General features: G+C 57.2%; 1 protein-coding gene across 1 annotated transcript in view; it reads left to right on the top strand.

Annotated features, from left to right (window-relative positions):
- GLI2 (GLI family zinc finger 2) overlaps window positions 1–18,998 on the top strand; it is a 232,673-nt gene that overhangs the window by 55,955 nt on the left and 157,720 nt on the right. The window contains exon 2 of the mRNA XM_055123452.1: window positions 4,811–4,994. Within this exon, the coding sequence (XP_054979427.1) occupies window positions 4,841–4,994 (154 nt within the window). The 5' untranslated portion in view covers window positions 4,811–4,840. The remainder of the gene's footprint in view (window positions 1–4,810; window positions 4,995–18,998) is intronic.

Genomic DNA, 18,998 nt, shown 5'->3' on the forward strand with positions numbered 1-18,998 from the left:
CCTACTGGACTTCTGTGTGCCTCCACCACAGGAGCCCCTTTGCTGCCCTTCTTGGAGGTGGACCCATGTCCTTGGGATCAAGACCCCTCCTGCACCCCAGTTCCCACATACCAACACCCGAGGGCAGCTGGGAGGGTTTGGATCAGCCACGCAGTTTGGATCTGCTCGAGCCCTCGGGACCTTGGCCGTGGGTCTGCGGCTCTCTCTTCGGTTATAATGAGCTTGTAATTATCGTAACCTTTCATCTGGGCTGCATTGGCAATGTGTTTTTCACTCCAGGAACTTTCTCGTGTTTTATCTCATTTGATCTTAAAAATAAGTCTGGGATCAAGGTGGGGCAGGCGCCTGTTATCTCCATCGTGTTTGTTTTGCCCCCCCTCCCGTTCCCCCCCAGTCTCCCCTCCCGCCTTGTGACTCTGTTTGCATGTGTAGTGCCCAGGTGAGAGAGAGAGAGAGAGAGAGAGAGAGAGAGAGAGAGAGAGAGAGAGAGAGCAAGCGCATGCGGTGCTGTGTACATCCTGGGATGTGCATGCTCCTTGTACCAGAGACATGTATGTGGCGTGTCAGCACACCATCTGCTCAGGGCGTGATCCCAGACGCGGATATGTGCGTGATAGCATGTGGGCTCGAGCACATGTGTGGCTGTGGCAGCACACAGTTCCCGTGGGTGCAGGCATGTGTGCGGCTCCGTGTGTGGCGTCGCGGTGTGTTGTGTGTGCTGGGGGGAGCCCGTGCGTGCCCGTGCGTGTGGCGCCCGGGCGCGCATGCCATGTGGCTGAGATCAGAGAGGTGGGAAGCTGTGGACCCACGGTGGCTGCGGTCGCTGGGAGGCGAGGCTTCAGCTCTGCGCTGGAGATTGATTTCGCCCGGGGAAGCCGCTCTAATTCCTGTGACTCACTCGTTAGAGGAGTTCAAAGCAGCCAGGTGGTGGGGTGGGGTGGGGGCGGGGGATGTCTCGGGGTGCAGCTTTCAGAGTGATTGGCTCATTCCGCTCTGATTATTAATTTATTCTTCGAGCCAGTCTTTTCACTCGGAGCTCTTAACCTTTTGCGTACCAGGGACCCTTCCTCAGACTGAGGCTGGAAATAGAAACCCAAGGTGCCGGCTGCTGCAGAAGCCTCACGGGCTCCAGGCCCCTTGTTGATGCTGGATCGAGGCCTGGCTCGTGTATTGCTGACCCAAGTGACGAGCCAGTGGGGTCAGGTGGCCTGACTCGGGCACAGACCCATGGGAACTGTGGCTTGTGGCCCAGGACGTTCCTGCCTCAGGTAGATACCAACTTTCGCTTCTGAATGAAAGAAGATTGAAAATAATATAAATAAAGGGTCTTTGGAGCTGGAGAGATAGTGTAGGGGTTATGGTGTTTGCCTTGCATGCAGCTGACCTGGGCTTCATCCCAGCACTGCATATGGTCCCCTGAGCTCTGCCGGGAGTGACCCCTGAGCTCTAGCAGGCGCGGCCCCTCCAAATGCGACCCCTCCAAATGAAATTTTCCCCATTCAGGTGATGTAGCCCTCCACTGAAGCCGGACGTGCGTCCAGGAAGCGCTGGGCTTCCCCCCCACCCCTTGCCCCCTCCCCATGCACGCAGAACACCCATGAGGCTTTGCGGCAAATGCAGCTCACTCAGGCCTCCTAATCAGTTTGCAGGTGCCACAGGGCTTTGGTGCTGCTGGTAGCTGCCTCCAGCAGGAAGGGGCTCGAGGTGCAGGGACCTGTGTGTCATCTTCCTCTGAGAGGTGGGCTTTCCCTCACCGGGGCTCAGAGCACAGCCCTGCCCCCAAGCAGGGTTACTTCTCTCTCTCTCTCTCTTTTTTTTTTTTTCTCTTTGGGTCATACCCGGCGATGCAATCACTCCTGGCGGTGCTCAGGGGACCATATGGGATGCTGGGAATCAAACCCGGGTGGACCGCGTGCAAGGCAAACGCCCTACCCGCTGTGCTATCGCTCCAGCCCCCGGTACTTCTCTTCTTGCACCAACTTGCTGTGGTCACCCAGGTCCAACGGGGGATGCGGGTGCCCCTCCTCTCCCGGGTGAGTGCTGTGCCCTGGCTGCTCTGCTCCCAGTTTGTTCACGGAGCCTCTGGGGAGTGTCCCAGCACAGACATCATTCTGGGGGGCCCGGGAGGCTGAGGAGCTGCGGGGAGTAAAAGTGGCTGCCTGGGACCCCGGGGCCTGGTGTTTACCCAGAAATGGTGCTAATCCTGCTAATTCCCGGCGCTTTGCAGCACCTCTCTGTTGTCTAAGCTCACCTGTGGGGATGGGGGTAGCCACTGCTCTGTGGCCTGGATGGCATGGCCAGGGCTGCCCCCCCCCCTTATGCCCCCAGTCCTGGGCAGCCGTGGGCTCCTCTCTCCCCAGGCTACGGTGGTGGGTAGGAGTTGTAGGAGTGCCCCGTTCCCTTGTTCTCCTTTCCCGGTCCTGGGGAGGCTGCAGCCCCAGGCCGAGAGTGGGTATTCAGGCCAGATGACCTGGCCCCTGTCCTGCCCCGTCTCCCCCTGAGGTTGGCGGACTCTGTAGCTCACGCCCTTCTCTGAGAATCGGGAGGCCGTGGTGGGGAGGGGGCCTGAGCCCGGCTCCCTGAGCTCTGCCAGGTGTGGCCCTGTGAGCTCTGATGGGGGCTCCCCAGACAGGGAAGATGATTCTCTGATGCCAAGCGGGGTGGGATGTGGGTCTGAGGAGGGCGGCAGCTGCGGTGCCCCAGGAGAACACCTTCTCTCCCCTGCCAGTCTCATGACCTTCGTGAGGTCATTTCAGACCCTCTTTGATGCTCTTTGTTCCTTGGCACCCTCTGACTTCAGATCTGAGGGCCTGCAGGGCCTGCCTCAGTTTCCCCATTGCACTCCCAGAGACCTCCCAAGAACCCACCTACTCCTTGCCGAGGCAGCAGCTGACATCACGTACTTGTGCCCACTTCTTTGGGCACCTTAAATTCTCGCCTGGTTTCTGGCCTGCCGATCCCAATGCCAGCCTGGTTCCCTGTGTCCACCTTCTGCCATCAGCTCAGGGCCTAAGCCTAAGAGGAGAGCCCCCTTCTGTACCATGGAGCTGACTTCCAGCCTTCAAGGTCCCTGTTTTCTGTGGCCTGAGTCGTTGGTTGCCTGGGAACAGCCTTCTCAGGGGTGCTCCTGCCTCGGAGGGAATGTTGAATTCAAGAGGGGACTTTATGGCGGCAGGACCCAGGAGGGGGCATGGCTGTGACCCCTCAGGAAAGGGGCTTCCTGGAAGAGGCGATGTCTGAGTGTCCTTTTGAAGGAAGTGCAGGAATTGTCCCACGCAGAGGGCCCAGTTTCTACTGTCAGGGCTGGCTGGAAGCTCGAGTCAAGCAGAGGCCTGGTGGTGGTGGTAGTGGCGGTGGTGGTGGTGGTGGTGGTGGGGTGTGTGTGTGGGGGCGTGCCCAGGCTGGGTGTGGAGGGGCTATGGGGAGGGCAGGTGCAGGGAGATACAGGAAGATTGGACACAGAGGCCAGGAGAGAAGAGAGACAGAGGGACAGATGAGGGTGTGGAGAAGGGGTCTGGATGTCAGGTAAGAGCAATCCTGGGTTGCTGGTAGGGGCCAGGCTGCCTGGGAAAGGTGCTTTGGGGGTGAAGAGATGGTCAGCACAGCTGCTCAGATGTCGGTGAGCAAGGGTGAGGAGAAGGGCCACAGGGGTGCTGATTGCAGAACTTTCTGGCAGAGGGTGTGTGTGGGGGGAGTGTAGGAGAACCAGAATCCTGCAGAGCAGATTATACAAACAGGCTTATCGGCTCAGGCAGTGATCCTGAATCTCCAGGCTGGGAAAACACTCCCAAGGCACCCAAATCCGCAGGGCACTTTCTTTCCCCGTTGCCTTGGGTGCTGGGAATGGGGAGTTTGGAAAGAGTGTGGACACCGGACAGGCTGGTATGTGCCAGTACGGCCAAGAGCTGCAGGACTTAGCAAGCTGTGCCATCTCTCTCTGTGCTCTGGTCTCCTCTCCTTTCTCCGGAGAGCCAAGGGAAGCATGTGGGTTCCGAATGATGGAACTGCTGAACCTGCCGGTGTCTGAGCCTCGGAGCCCCAGGGGGATGGAGCCAACCACTAGCTTTGGTTTCCACCACACCACCAGACCAGAACATTCTCTTCCCATGTCCTTGGCTCTGCAGTTGTTACTCCAATTTCCGCTGCTTTGATAGCAAGACTTGGTGACTGAATGCCCCAACCCATCCTCTTGTTCTCTCTCTCTCTCTTTCTCTCTCTCACTCTCTCTTTCTGCTCTCTCCCAGACCCAGCCTGGGTCCTCCACACCCCCCTGGAGCTACTCCTGCCTCTGCTCGGCTCCCAAGCTGAGAGCCCCGCTGGGGAGCCCCACCTTCCCCACTAAAATAAGTTCCCTGAGTGTGTTGGAATGAACGATGAACATGCATGGAATGAATGAATGAATGAACTCACCCATGAACCAGTGATTCTGCTGAGCATGGAGATGAGAAAAGGCGGGCGGACTTGCCTTGGGGAGGGCCGGGCAGTGGCCATCACACTCTCGGTTTCTGCTGTCCCGTCTTCCTGAGGTTGTGTCTCTGGGCAGTGGGAACCTGCAGATTTTTTTAAATCAGGGCTAACAGATGACGACAAAGTCCTGACACTTGTCCGGGAGGCCCCTCCCGAGACCAGATGATTCTTAGTTCCCACCGGGAGTTCAAGCCTCCTTCCCATGGAGCACACTGCCATCACGGCTCAGCCGGGATGGGGGGTGTGGTGGGGGGCTCGAATCTGGCCTTTGGGTCGGGGCGCGTGCTCTCTGGGGCTGGGGCTGGGAGCCACGTGCCTCATCCTCTTTGTCTTTCCTCTCCAGGGCCGCCCCCCAGGACTATGCGAGGCTAGAATGGAGATGTCCGCCCCAGCCCCCGCCGCGGAGAAGAAGGAAGCCAAGGGCGGGATCCTGGAGGCCGCCGCCTTCCCCGACCCGGGCAGGAAGGCCTCGGCCCTCGCGGTGGCCACGGCAGCGGCGGCGGCGGCAGCCGTGGCTGCCCAAGGAGGTACTTTGTGTTTTGCACACTTGGCGGGCAGCAGGGGGGTGTTTTTCATTAGCCCATTAGGATTTAATGAGACTGCTGGCCCATGTCATCGGGCAGGCATGCTGCGTTTATGGGGGCGAAAGGAGGGCGCCCCCGCCCCCAGGGATCCCGACCAGCGAACCCGGACGCCTGCTGGTTTTCTAGGAGGTCTGCACGCCCCCCTCGTCCCCAGCTCAGCAGGCTGGGACTGTGTCAGGCCAGGGAGCAGGCAGGGGCGGGAGCCCCCAGGGTGCGTTCTGTTGGCCCGTTTGCTGGGTGCCACAGACGGGGCTCTGGCCTCTCGCCTGCCTGCCAAGGACTATTTTAGAAAGTAATTGTCTCCCGATCCCTCCTGCCTGTAATTAGAGGGTCAGGTAGGGAATGGAGTATCCTTAGGTGAATTTCTGGCCAACCTAATTACAGCAGACGGACTCCAAGAGCCACAGCCTCTCATTTCACAGCCCCGAAGAGCAAGCGTCTAGGGTTTCCACGGGCCCGTGCCAGCGCCCCGCTGGGAAAGTTTGGCGGGAAGGCGAGACCTCCCCTTGCGTCTCTGCAGCCCATCTGGAGGCCACAGAACTATTTCTGTCTCCGAGGAAAGGAGAGGCAGAGATTTCTTTTCTTTCCCTTCTCATTCAAGCGCATTTAGTCATGCCCTGTTGCTCACTGTGGAAGCTCGGCTCAGGGGAACTGTGGGGTGGGGGTGGGGGGTGTCTGTCGCACGGAGCCACGTCGCAGGTGGCTTGTTAGCATACACACCCTCCCTGCTGTTGCTCACCAGCACTCAGTGTATGTGTGTGTGTGTGTGTGTGTGTGTGTGTGTGTGTGTGTGTGTGTGTGTGTGTTTGCGCGTGCGCGTTTCTGTCCATCTGTGGGGGCATACTCGGGGCTTGGGGAGTCACTGGGGCATGTAGAAGCAGGAGGGTCTCTGGGTCCTTGGACTTTAACTCTGTCCCCTACCTGCAGGCAGGATCGGGGTGTGGGCTTGGAGACCACAGCCTTGAGCTGCCAGGGCTTTTTCGAGGGACGGCCGGAGCCATATGTGTCCAGCTCTGTCCTGTCACCAGGCAGCTGAGAGCCACTGCATGGGTGGTGGTTCCTATCATTTTCTCCATGTCCCCTGACTTCCACCAACCCCCAACCTGCTGCCTTGATTCTCAGCTGAAAGGTCACCAAGGACAGGTACCCAGGCTGACCTCGGTGCTTGGTGCTTGGGTGTTGGTTTCCGCTCCCTGGAGCTGGGTGATTCCCCCCCCCCCCCAGACATAGGCTGTGTGGATGGGCCATGGGGCAGTGGAGGCAGAGCTCTCACCTGGTTTGGAGGGGGGCAGGTGATGGGGGGGTCACCAAGGCTGCATGGAAGCCCCCAGGTAGGGACCCTGGAGGTGAGGATCGCATGAGTGTCCAGGTGGGTCCTGGCAGCCTTGGGTCAAGCCCAGTGGTCCTAGGCCTGCCTGAGACATTCTTTGGGTCAGGACTGGCCCTTCTGGAGAAACCCAGCTCTGGTCCTGGATGCCCTGTTTGTCCTGTCCTCTCTGGAGCTAGGAAAGGGTCCCCCACACCAGCACTCGACATGATCAAGTCCAGCTCAGCAGGGAGCGGCTGCAATGAGACAGTAGTTAGGACATCAGTCATTCGGGCAGTGCTGGACCATGGATGCAGCCACCACAGAGAGTGGTCCTCGCCCACTGGTACCCCAGGAGGCTATTCACACCCCTTCTGCAGCCCCCTACCCCGTCCTCATGTTGCCTGGCCCCCGGGAAGAGGCCGCAGTGGATTCACCCTGTCACCCCAGTTATCCGAGGACAGGTTCCGCCAGGCCCCGGGGCTGCTGTCAGCCTCTGCCCTGTCCTGTTGTCCCCGAAGCCCAGCAGCTTCCTACCAGGGCCCCCTGGAGTATGTGTCCTGGTGGGGGGAGCAGGGTCCCTCCTGGGGCCCCTCGCAGTGCAGGGGCATGGGCCTGGCCTGGCCTGGGCTTCTGCTGTGTCCTAGGCCGTCCTACAGATGCTTCAACTCCGCAGGGCCGTTCTGTCCCGCCCGCTGAGGGCAGCAAAGGCCCAGTGAGCCAGAGAGCGAGACGCCTCCCTTGCTCCACACTCTGGAGTCTCAGAACTTTCGGAAGAGCCGGGGAGGAGGTGTGCCTGCCCTCCCGCCAGACCTGTCGCCAGGTCAGATGAAGGCCCAGAAGGAGGTGCCTGGTGGCAGGAGGTGGATCTTGTAGCTCATGCCCCCAAAGGTCCTGGTTGGGGGTGCTTTTGAGCTCAGTTTTGGATTCTTGGGGTGCAAACTGGGCCTGCCAGAGGGTGTCCTGTGGCCCAGAGTGATGTTGGCCCCCAATCTCAAGGAGCTGGGCTCGGGAGCAGGTCTGGGGGCAGCCCCCAGGAGAGGGGCATGCAGAGGGCCTTGTTGGTTTGCCATAGCGCCCCCTGCAGTCAGGGCTGGGCATCTGGGCCTCCCGTGCAGCAGTGTGTCAGTGGGCTGGAGTGATGGGGCCCTTGGCCTGCTCCTGGCCCACACCGCACCAGCCTCTCACCTGAGCTGCCCAGCCCTGGCCCTGGCCACAGGCAGCTGCCTGGGGCCTGTGCATGCACCCAGGTGTGACTAAGTGGGCGATTATTCTTGTTAAGTGGTTTGCAGGATGGCTGTGGATGGCTGCCCGCTCTAGGAGGCTGGAGGGAGGTTTTTTTTTTTAATTTGGGGGGGTCCCCACCTCTGAGTTGTTTCTGGAAAAGACAGTGACCGCTGTGTGTGGGAGGACTTGCTAGGGTCTCCGTGTTGGGGCTGATGCTGGTTGGCTGGGACATCCCTGTGCAGGTGCCTGCTCAGACCCCGGCTCCCCCATGCCCTGTGAGCCCTTCACAGCCTGTGCTCCTACCCTAGCACTCCCAAGAGGTGTGTCCTGTCTGAGGGGGACCAGAGGACCCAGTCCCACCACTGCCAGGGCTGGGGCCGCCTGTCTATGTCCAGACTATGGGGCATTCTGTTTTCCAGGTCATCTTGTCTCTCCTCATCCAACCCTCCTACCCTCCAGCATTGCCGCCTGTTTCATGTACTTCATGATTCAACTTGTGTGATCTGAGGGAAGCTTTTATTTCCATACACTGTGAACAGCTGGAGAGGCTGGAGGGGCACACGGCATCCATTGGTTCCTTCCTGAATTGCGGGAGCCTGTCCATTATGCTGACCACATTAAACGTTTCCACCTCATTACCCCAGAGGAATGGTTAGGCGACCTGGGATCTATCAGTAGATAAATTAGGAATACATATCAGGCGTTATGGATGGTACATTACTATAGAGATTTGTTTTAAAACAAAAATGGGGAGGGTGGGGATTTGGGGCCATGCTTGGTGGAGCTCAGGTCTTACTCCTGGTTCTGTGCTCAGGGATCACTCCTGTCAGGGCCTGGGGTGTTGGGGTTGAACCAGATCATCTGTGTGCGAGACAGACTCCTTCCTCCTGTCCTGTGTCTCTGGTCCTCTTCCCCAGCCTCTCTAGCTGTTGTGCCAATGCCTGGGAGTCTGTAAATCTTTCAGAACATGCGCTGGCCCAGGATTGGGTCGTTCTTCACACCCCACCCCCCTCTTAATTATTAACACGGCATGATTTCAAAGGCTGTTTGATTCAGATGTTTCTCATTGCTTTACACGGAAACTGCCCCTGACTGTGGTATTTTTCTCCATTAGCAGCGGGGTTTCTTTCCAAAAATATTTCTGAACATCTCTGCACTCCTCAGCCGAGCGCCAGGATCCTACCGCTCCAAGCCTCTGGGCTGGGATGCTTGGAAAGGCTGGAGCTGTGAAACTTGGAGCTTGGCGAATCCCAGAAGCCGGGCAGCCAGACAGCCCTTCGTCATCTGTGATGTGCCAGCGATGGCCAACACCCATCTCTGAACTCACGCCGGCTCTCTGCTAGCCAGGCCCTCCCCGTGTGGTCCTCCTCCCCACAGCCACATCCGTATCTCTCCCTGGGAATGCTGAAAATGGGAATTCTTCAGCCAGTGGTAGCTTAGCGGACTGGAGTGCATGCTTTGCACGCCTGCAACTTGGGTTCAGTCCCTGGCACTGCTAAGAGCAACCCCCAAGCTGCAAACCAGGAGTGTACCTTTAATAACTACCAGATATGACCCCAAAAAAGTGAATTTTGGGTACCCCAGAAGCAGACCTTTGGGGAGGAAGGTCTGGCAAGCAGGCAGGGGATGGGCCGGCTATATATATGATGTCCTTATTTTTCCTGCTCATGGACTCACACCCAGTTGTGCTGGGTCAGGATGGAGGCCCTCGGGTATGTTCCAGACAAACAGTGGGGGCCTGGCAGTGTGGTGTTTGGGGGCTACTCATTCCCGCCCCTCAGCTGCCCAAGCCATGCTCCGGGATCATGATGCTCTGAAGATTGAACTCAGGGCCTGGCATTTGCTAGGCATGTGTCCTGGAGGGGACCCCAGGACACTGTAGGGTGAGACGGAGCGGAGTCCCAGAATCTAACCTCCTGAGGGTACCTGAGGATGTAGTAAATGCACATGTGCCTCTGCCCTGGCTCACGGCTCCTCCCAAGTCTCAGATTCAGTTGTTCGAGGCAGGAGTTAGATTTGTGGTTTTCAAACACAGGACTCATGCCGGCCCACAAACGTCTTCTGCTGATCTGTGAAAAAGTGCCTGCCACCTCGCCATGCATGGCCTGGAGCAGGTGGGGGTCCTGTTATACATATTGACATATAAATAATGATACCTAAGTTCCTTTCTAGGCAGGACTGGGTACTGAACCCAGGGCTTAGCACATGCAAAGCCAGCAAGCGCTTGAAAGTTCTTATTACGAGTGATCGTTTTCAGCTCCGCCTTCATGGTCCATGCATGAAACATTTCTCCTTTTCCCACTGGGTGTGCGGTGTAGAGAGGTGGGAAATGCGGAGCTAGATCCCTGGGGTGTGTGTGTGTGTGTGTGTGTGTGTGTGTAGGGTGGTTGGTGATCTCGCCATGTGGCAAGATTGGGGTCTGCTGGGCCCTCAGCACAGTACTCCTGCCCCTTGTTCCCAGTGCCCCCAGTTATGCACAACCCACTTAGCATCTTGGAAAGCTGTTTCTAGACATAGTTTTGCTCAGCAGTGAGACCTTCCCATTAATTCAGAACAGCGTGCAAATACCAGCATATGGCCGAGGCCTGCTCAGGGGCCCTGGACAGGAAGGTCCTCAGATCCCTCGGACTTCTCCCCTGGTTAGTCTCTGATCTGACTCCCCAGCTTCTCTGTCCTCTGTGCCCCTATGCAAGTAAGTGGGGCTGGGCTTTGTTGGGTGGCCACAGCGCCCCCTGCAGTCGCTGTCGGGAATCTGGGCGTGGGGGGGGGTAGAGGTGGGGGTGGGGATGCTGGCTTGGCCAGCCCTTGGCTTGCTTCTGGCCCACACCGCACCACACGCTTACCTGAGCTGCTCAGCCCTGGCCCTGGCCACAGACAGCTGCCTGGGGCCTGTGCATGCACCCAGGTGTGACTAAGTGGGTGATTATTCTTGTTTAAGTGATTTGCAGGATGGCTGTGGATGCCGCTTGCTCTAGGCCTATTCTAATGGCCCCGTCAAGTGGAATAGCCGGTCCCGTCAAACTTCTCCCTGATCTCCCCGAGAGTGGAGTGTATCAGCCTGGCCCACCCCCCCATGGGGGGGCAGTCATAACTCCCCCCTCCCCCCACCCCATCCCTGGTTGTCTGTTGGGGGTGTGTGTGCAGGTATTCTCAAGGACTTATGTTAATACCTTGGCATGATCTTGTGCCGGCCCTCGAGGGCCAGGATGGATGGAGGGGCCTGGAGGGATCTGGAAGTTGAGTCCCCACTTGTCAGCTGTATGGGGCTGCTTCTCTGACTGCGCCGGCCACTGCTCTGGCCACAGCAGGGACATGGCGTGTGGTCTGGGAGCCAGAGCATCTGGTGGAGGCCCCGCGAGTGTTGGCAGTCTCCTTCCCACTGCACACTTGGCTGGTGAAGTGGACACTGCTCAGAGGTCCCCCGAATCAGGCAGGACACCCCATTTACCCCAGGCAGTGCCACTCCACTCCCCGCTCCCCCCGCCCCGCCATATTCAAGACCCAGCTGAAGGTCTGTGTTCTAGAGTCTTCTGCCACTTGGAATCCTGTTGCTGTGCCTTCTGGCTGGAGGCCAGGGAGCTGAGAGCATCCCAGGATTGCATCCTCAGCCTTGCCTGGGACCTTAAGGTTTCCAAGTCACTTCCACCGATAGAGCCGGGAAACTCTTGAACGATCCTCTGCTTCAAATCTGCTCATTTTACAGATGTGGAAACTGAGGTCCAGAGGGATTGAGTGAGTCACCTTTGGAACCAAAGACTGAGTCCCCCTCTTCTCATGGGTGGGACACAGCTGCCCCCCTCTCACACCTGCCCCTTTCTGGCCCCCAAATGAACAGTGTTTACTTTGGAAGCTTTTTTTTTTTCTTTCCTGATGTTTGGTGCTGTCAAAACTAATTTTAGCATTTCTAAAGCTTGGTAAAAATACAGCCTCATTACTTTGATGTCAGTGCATAGTTTACTATTAGTATATCCTGGGGTTTATCATTTTAGTCATGTTTAACACGGCTGCACCAAACACGCTGTATTAAATCTGGCTTATTTTACATTCCTGTCCGGAATTATTTATTTGTAACAATTTCCTCTCTATCAAAAGACACAGCTAATGCTGTGTTTTAATGTGTTATTTACACACAAAATAACCTATTTACAACTCAGCATGTGCCGGAGGGAGAATGGATGGGCCCCAGTTCCCTGCGTTCTGTTCTATCGGAGTTTAACAATCTGGTTCGCTAATAGAACCATTTATCACCGGGGTGGGGGGGATCATTTATTTTATGTTTGTGGCCAGGTCGTGCCGCCTCTGATCTGGGGAACGTTCGGAGGATCGTGAAGTCAGGCCGGGTGTTTGGGAAGGCGCGTGGGGCTCCTGGAGGAGGGGCGGCCCTGCCTTGTGGCGGTGACCTGGGCGTCACCGTGGTCCTCAGATGTGCTTGCTTCCCAGAGATGGTTCTGGAACACCCATGGATCCTGCCTCCGCCCTATCTGATCCCCAGGCAGAGGCACGAGGAGGACTTGAAGAGAGAGTGCTGTGGGGACTGAGACAGACCCTATTCATGGGGATGTGGGGTCGGAGCCACGCCCTTCAGGCATTCAGGCAGGGACTCCTCAGGCGGGACGAGGTGCAGGCAGGAGTCATGGGTGGGGGGGGGGGACGAGTAGCAGGCCAGCAGCTCCTTACAGATGCAGGGGCTTCCCAGCTGGCCTCTGGGGCTCTTGTGTGGGGTGTGCTGGAGGGCCTTGGACCCGGGGGACTTCAGCCTCTGCAGCAGGAGACCCTCCCCACTCCTGTTTCCTGAGGCACAGAGAAACCAGCCAGGGGCTCAGGCAGTCACTGTATCTGATCTGAGGCTTCGTCTGCAGTGGACAGGAGTGGGGTCAGGGTGGGGGGGCTGGGACCAAAAGTCTGGAGGCAGGGAGTCCATGGGGAGACCCCTGACCCAGCACTGGGACACAGCCATGATGGACATTGGCCTCCGGCAGGGTGGAAGCTGGTCAGGGGAGACCCGATGGCGTCATGGCGTTCTCGCATGTCACCAAGCTGGTGGCGGGAGGTGACCCCCTCTGTGACTGGGAAGGAAGCGGCTGCCCAGGGCTGGTGAGGTGGGGTGGGGGGAGGTGGTCAGCAAGTGGGAGCAGTCGTGGCCCCAAGCCAGGCACACTCAAGGTGCTGGTGGGGCCGATGCCTAAGAGGGCCAGGGAGACCTCAGGGAAGGAGCGGGGTCTGAAACAGGCTCTGGAGGCCCAGGGAGACCGTGAGAGGCCGCTGCGCACAGCTCTGCACCTCTGACCAGGGGGAACCTTGCAGGGAGCAGCGGCACCTTCAGATGCACCATGCCGTGCTTTCATTCATCACCATCATTATTCTATTATTAGACTGTGATGGGGGGTTTTGAATCTATTTTTTATATCAAAACAATTGGGGTGGTGGTGGTTTGGGGCCATACCTGGTGGTGCCCAGGGGCCGCTCCCGACTCTCTGCACTTATGACTTACTCCTGGCGGGCTCAGGGGACTCTCTGGGATGCTAGAGATGGAATCCGGGTCAGCCATGTGCAAGGCAAGCTCCCTACCCACTGGACTGTCGCTCCAGCCCCCCAGTGGGGCCTTTTTAGCTGTGGGAATGAGACAACCGCTGGATCTTGGAGGGTCTTGGGCTCAGAGCCTGACCCTGGTGCTTTCCAGCTGGTATCCTCTGCTGAGAGGAGCTACGGATCTCCAGCACTCACCTCTGAAGGCCAGGCTCACAGACACCCACTTCCAGGGCTTAGAAAGTACCTGGTGAGCAGTGTGGTCTCTTGCTGGATACTCGGCTGCTCCTGGCACTGTTATTGCTGTCCTGAGGGTTAGTTCTGGGATTGTTCCCGAGGGCTTCTCCCGGAGGCTGAAGCATGAAGCAGCAAGTGCATACGTGCCGAGGGACCGGAACTTCGTGTGCACAGGAGACAGTAGTTCGCCCGTGGAAGAGGGGACTTGGGGTTCTGGCTGGAGGGGTCGTGTGGGTAAAGGGCCTGGGGTCTGGGAATGGCTGGGCTGGGAATCGCTGTGACACTGTGTCCAGAGGTCCCTGCTGGCTCTCATGCGGAGGCTGCAGCTGGGCCCAGCCCGGGGGCTGGGGGTGGGCGGGGGGGGGGTGTACAGGGCTTTTTTGTTTGTTTGTTTCAAACTTTTTTTTTAAAAATTTTATTGAATCACTGTGAGACAGTTACAAGCTTTCATGTTTGGGTTACAATCTCATAATGACCCGTCCCTCCACCAGTGCACATTCCCCACCACAAATATCCTGGTGTACCCCCCCTTTCCCACCCTCCCCCTGCCTCCACGGCAGACAATATTCCCCATACTCTGTCTCTACTTTTTGGGCATTGTGGCTTGCAACACAGACACTGAGAGGTCATGTTTGGTCCATTATCTACTTTCGACATGCATCTCCCATCCCAACTGGTTCCTCTGGCCATCATTTTCTTAGTGATCCATCTGCCTTCTCCCCTCTGCTCATGAAGCAGTTTTCCAGCTATGTTGGTGGGAATGCCGACTGGTCCAGCCTTTCTGGAAAACAATATGAACAGTCCTTCAAAACCTAGAAATTGAGCTTCCATATGGCCCCACAATACCATTTCTGGGAATATATCCCAAGGATGTAAAAAAGCACAGTAGAAATGACATCTGTACCTATATATTCATTGCAGCAATGTTCACGATAGCCAAAATATGGAAACAACCTGAGTGCCCTAGAACAGATGACTGGTTAAAGGAACTTTGGTACATCTACACAATGGAATACTATGCAGCTGTTAGGAGAGATGAAGTCATGAAATTTGCTTATTAATGGATAGACATGGAGAGTACCATGCTAAGTGAAATGAGTCAGAAAGAGAGGGACAGACATAGAAGGACTGCACTCATTTGTGGAGTACAGAATAACACCACATGAGGCTGACACCCAAGGACAGTAGATGCAGGGCTTCTCTGCACTGTGGCTTAGGTTCTGTCCTCCTCTCCTTTCCTGCTGCTGGGTGGGCCGGCCCGGAGGGAGGGGCTGAGGCTCAGACCTGCGAAACCGCTCTGGGCTCTTCCACTTGTTACTGTGTTACTGTGTCTGCTGTAAGTCAGGACCCCCAGCAGCAGCCAGGTCTCCGTGAGGAGGCCAGACCTCTCAGACTCTCAGCTTTTCCATCCTGCTTTGTGAGCCTGTAGGGGTGTGGGTCACGCTCACCCACATGGGCTTCACGAAACCTGCCCTGGTTTCCGCCTTCCCCAGAATGGAGTATCCTTGGATGCCTCTCAGGAGTCTGGGAGAGCATGGGGGCTGCATGGCCCTGTGGGGGTTGGAGCAGGAAAGCATTCCCCCACCTCCCAGTGTCTGAGTTTGACACTCTGGCTGTCACCTGGGTCTGTGCAGAAGCTCCTGTTATCTATCTATCTATCTATCTATCTATCTATCTATCTATCTATCTATCTATCTATCTATCTACCTACCTATCTATCTATCTATCTATCTATCTATCTATCTATCTATCTATCTATCTATCTATCTTTCTTTCTTGCTTTCTTGCTTTCTTGCTTTTTGGGTCACACTGGTGATGCACAGGGGTTACTCCTGGCTCTGCACTCAGGAATCACTCCTGGCGGTGCTCAGGGGACCACATAGGATGCTGGGAATCAAACTCAGGTCGACCGCGTGCAAAGCAAAGTCCTACCCGCTGTACTATCGCTCCTGTTATCTTTCATCCCTCCCTGTGATCTGGTGACCACTGCCAAAGCCAGCTTACGGGCACTGTGGGGCCTGGGGCTGGGGAAGCCTATTTGACAAAGAGGGCCAGAAAGGGAGGCTCATTCCAAAGATGGACTTTGCTGTGCATGTGCATGTGCGTGTGCGTGTGTGTGTGTGTGCGTGCATTTGTGTGTGTGTGTGTGTGTGTGTGTTAGCTGTGGGATATCTCCCCAGCACTGTGCAGGGACTTGGGGGCCACTCCCAGTGGTACTCACCTGGCAGTGCGGACCATGTAATAGTGCTCAGTCTGGTGGGGTGTGTTGGTTGGACTTGGTGCTTCTGGGGGCCACAGGGCCACCTGGCACTGGCTGGGTGGTGGGGTTTGCAGTGCTGGGATGGAACTCAGAGACTCGCCTGTGTCCGGCATGTGCTCCAGCCCTCTGCACTGCCCCGGGCCCCCCTGTGAGGCTGTGCATCACTGGAGCGCTTCTGTCCCAGGCAGTTAGCTCTGGCCCTGGCGTCATCTTGCCATGGAAAAATTATGGGGGCCTGTGTGAGAGGCAGCAAGCATGTGCTTAGATACTAGCTGGGGTGTGTGCACTCAGGTGCATGAAACGGGGTCCCAGGGTCACCTGGCCTCTGTGAGTGACTGAGGGGCTGCTCCATGGGCCCAGGGCTTTTTTTCAGTTTGGAGATTGGCCTCTCCTAACCGAAAGGGTCCAGGCAGCTCCCCGTGTCCCAGTGACCAGAGCGGTATGGAGCTCTCCGGCCCACGACTCCTGGCTGCCAGCTCTTCTGCTTCTAGTTCCCAGGGAATGGCAAATCTGTGCTTACAAAAATGTGTGTAGAAATGTTTGTAGCAGCATTATTCATAAGCACCCCCTAACAAAGGAAATAACCCAGATGGTTAGTAATGAACGCACGGGACCGCAGAACATGGTCTAGCCACATCGTGGTATGTCACGTGGCCATCAGCAGGGCAGAGATGCCGAGAGCCTGTGAACCTGGAGCGCATGCTCAGTGGGCAAAACCAGACCCAGAAGTGATTCCTTTGGCATGAACTGCTCTGAAGAGGCAAATTCATAGACAGAAAACAGATTCTTGCTTGCCAGGGGCTGGGCAGTGAGGGTGGGGGAAGGAATGGGGAGTGACTGCTAATGAGCCTGGAGTTTCTTTTGGGGGTGATGAAGTGTTCTATAATGAGATGGTTGCACAACTCTGTCACTGCACGGAAACCCACTGTACTGTATACTTTAAAAGTATGGATTTGGTGGTATGTGAATTACCGTATTTCACTGCACGATTGTCACACCCTATTTTCCCAGGAATGCAGGCACAATTAAAAAAAAATTTTGTGTCATGGCACTGTTCTACTGTCTTGGCAAAAATAGTTGACATAAAATGAGCGATGATTATGTGGTAAAATATGGTAACTCTCAGCAGTTTTTTTTTTTTTTTTGCTTTTTAATGGAGGGAGAAAAGGGACATAAGGGAAGGAGAGAGGTGGGAGGAAGTTAGGGAGGGCCTGGGGCCCCCAGCACGCATCTGGTCTGGAGCATCTGGGCTTGGCCCCTTCACTCCCTGAAGCCCCAGCACGAGGCCCCCTGTCCCTGAGCACCGCTGCCTCTCTGGTGACCCTAGCCAATGAGCAGCCTCCGAGGCCAATTCTATAGGCTGCAGAAGCTCTAAAAATAACTGGAGTGGAAGGAGGGTGTTTAATGACAGAGTAAATAATTACATTAAGGGTGCGAGTTAGGAGGGGAGCTGAGTAAATCACTTTACCAGCCTCCAGCTAACTTCCAGGCCCTGATCACCAGATTACGTCCTCCCCGAGACTCCGAATAATGGATGGTGGCCGGTCTGGGCTGCGGGCACAGCTGAGAGCGGGCCCGCCAGCCTGCCAGGCTCGCCCCCAGCCCCCACCTGCTCAGCGCAGGCTGCTCAGAGGAAGCTGAGTCAGGGTGGTTGCCCTGGGATGCGAGGCAGTTTCTGGGGCATGCCCCCGCCAGAGAGAGGCCTGTGGTGAGGGCTGAAGGAGGCCGTGCTGCGGGGTCCTCACGAGGGCATGTGGGGGGCTGTGTGCGGTGCCCAGGCCCAGTGTCCGGGGTCAGCGCCTCCAGAGACGGTCCCTGGGACTTTTCTCCCTGCCAGCCTGGGCAGATGCCTGACTAGAGTCTAGGTCTGGGCCCTCCCAGGCTGTGCTCCCATGTCCTCTCACGTGCAGGCCCTGGGGCTTGCTCCTCTTCTGGAACCTTCCCTCCTGGGCTGGCCCCGCTGCTCTCTGCCCCCGTGTGCCCGCCCTCCACACCGGCATGTTGCTGAGATGCAGAATCAGGCTGAGGCCCAGGCCCGACAGAGGTGAGGGGCCCCCGGGAATACCCTGCTGCCTCAGTGGACCTTGTTTAGAGGGGGTGAGTGGAGGTGGCTGCACTCAGAATGGGGACAGAAGTCCTTGTTCCCTGGTGGTGACGTTGCCTCTGGAGCACCAGGAGGTCCCAGGAGGTCTGGTTTTTTTTTTTTTTTTTTTTTTTTTTTGAGATGTCACAGGCAAGAAGGAGGAGGGAGGATACACCCGGAAGTACTCAGGGCTTTCTCCTGGCTCTGTGCTCAGACTCAGGGATCACTCCTGCCGGGGCTCGGGGTCCATCCGGGGTGCTGGGGATTGAACCCGGGCCAGCTGCATTCCAGGCAAGCGCCCTGTGCCCTGTGCTATCTCTCGGATTTGTGGGCAGGTCCTGAGGACTCGTCGGGGCCACCTTGGGTGTTGGGCACTCCCTGAAACACCTGGCACAACACTGGCAGGGACAGAACCTGCCGGCCAGGCCGTGGGTGGTCGGGCATGTTTTCCGTGCCTGTGTCCCCAAGGAGGAGTGGCAAGGTTCCGGGAGCTTTAAACATAAACAAAAACATAAAAGAAGGAAAAAAACAAATTCATCCATCGTGGCCTAACTGTGATTCCAGGAGCTTCGAAACGCGGGGGTCGAGAGAGCACGACCTTTGGAAGTTTGTCCCCAACGAGAGGGGCGGGGGGTGGTTCCTATGTGGAGCCCAGGCGCCCGATGTCCATCCTGTCACCCAGAAAAGTCCCAGTGGCACAGAGGGAGCAGCCTGAGCCCTGCCACCCCTAGGGTGTGTGGGGGGGAAGGGAGAACTCTGAGCAGATGGTCAGGCGGAGACGCTGGAGTCGTAATGCAAGAATGTCCCAGCTGGGGCACGGAGAGTCAGTACAGGAGTGAAATGCACCTTGCACTTAGCCCACCCAGTGCGATCCCCCACCCCAAAGGGCCTTCTGAGCACTGTCAGGAGTCAGCCCTGAGCACCACTGGATGTGTGCCCTCCTATCCCAAAGAAACCTACCAGCTGTGTGTTAGGTGGACACTACCCTGCCTCTGGCTGGCTCCTGCCCTCGGACTGCCCTCCACCCTCAGTCTCCCACTGCCTTGCACCCCTGTCGAGTGCGGGCTTACCCCCACTAGATCCCCAAGCCCTGTCAGCCCCTGGGTGGGGGGCTGCCTCACCTGGAAATAGATCTCACATCTCGCCATCCTGGGTTGGCTGTGGGAGCTGCAGTCTGAGTCCCACTCAGCGGTTACGTGCTCCCAAGGCACCCGGAAGATGAGGACCCGGCAGCATGTTGCTTGCTTGGGAAAGTGAAGGAGGGGTCGGGTAAGGTGGCAGCCAGTGAGGATCAGGGCAGCCAGTGAC

Source organism: Sorex araneus, chromosome X (assembly GCF_027595985.1).
Source record: "Sorex araneus isolate mSorAra2 chromosome X, mSorAra2.pri, whole genome shotgun sequence".
NCBI lineage: Eukaryota > Metazoa > Chordata > Mammalia > Eulipotyphla > Soricidae > Sorex > Sorex araneus.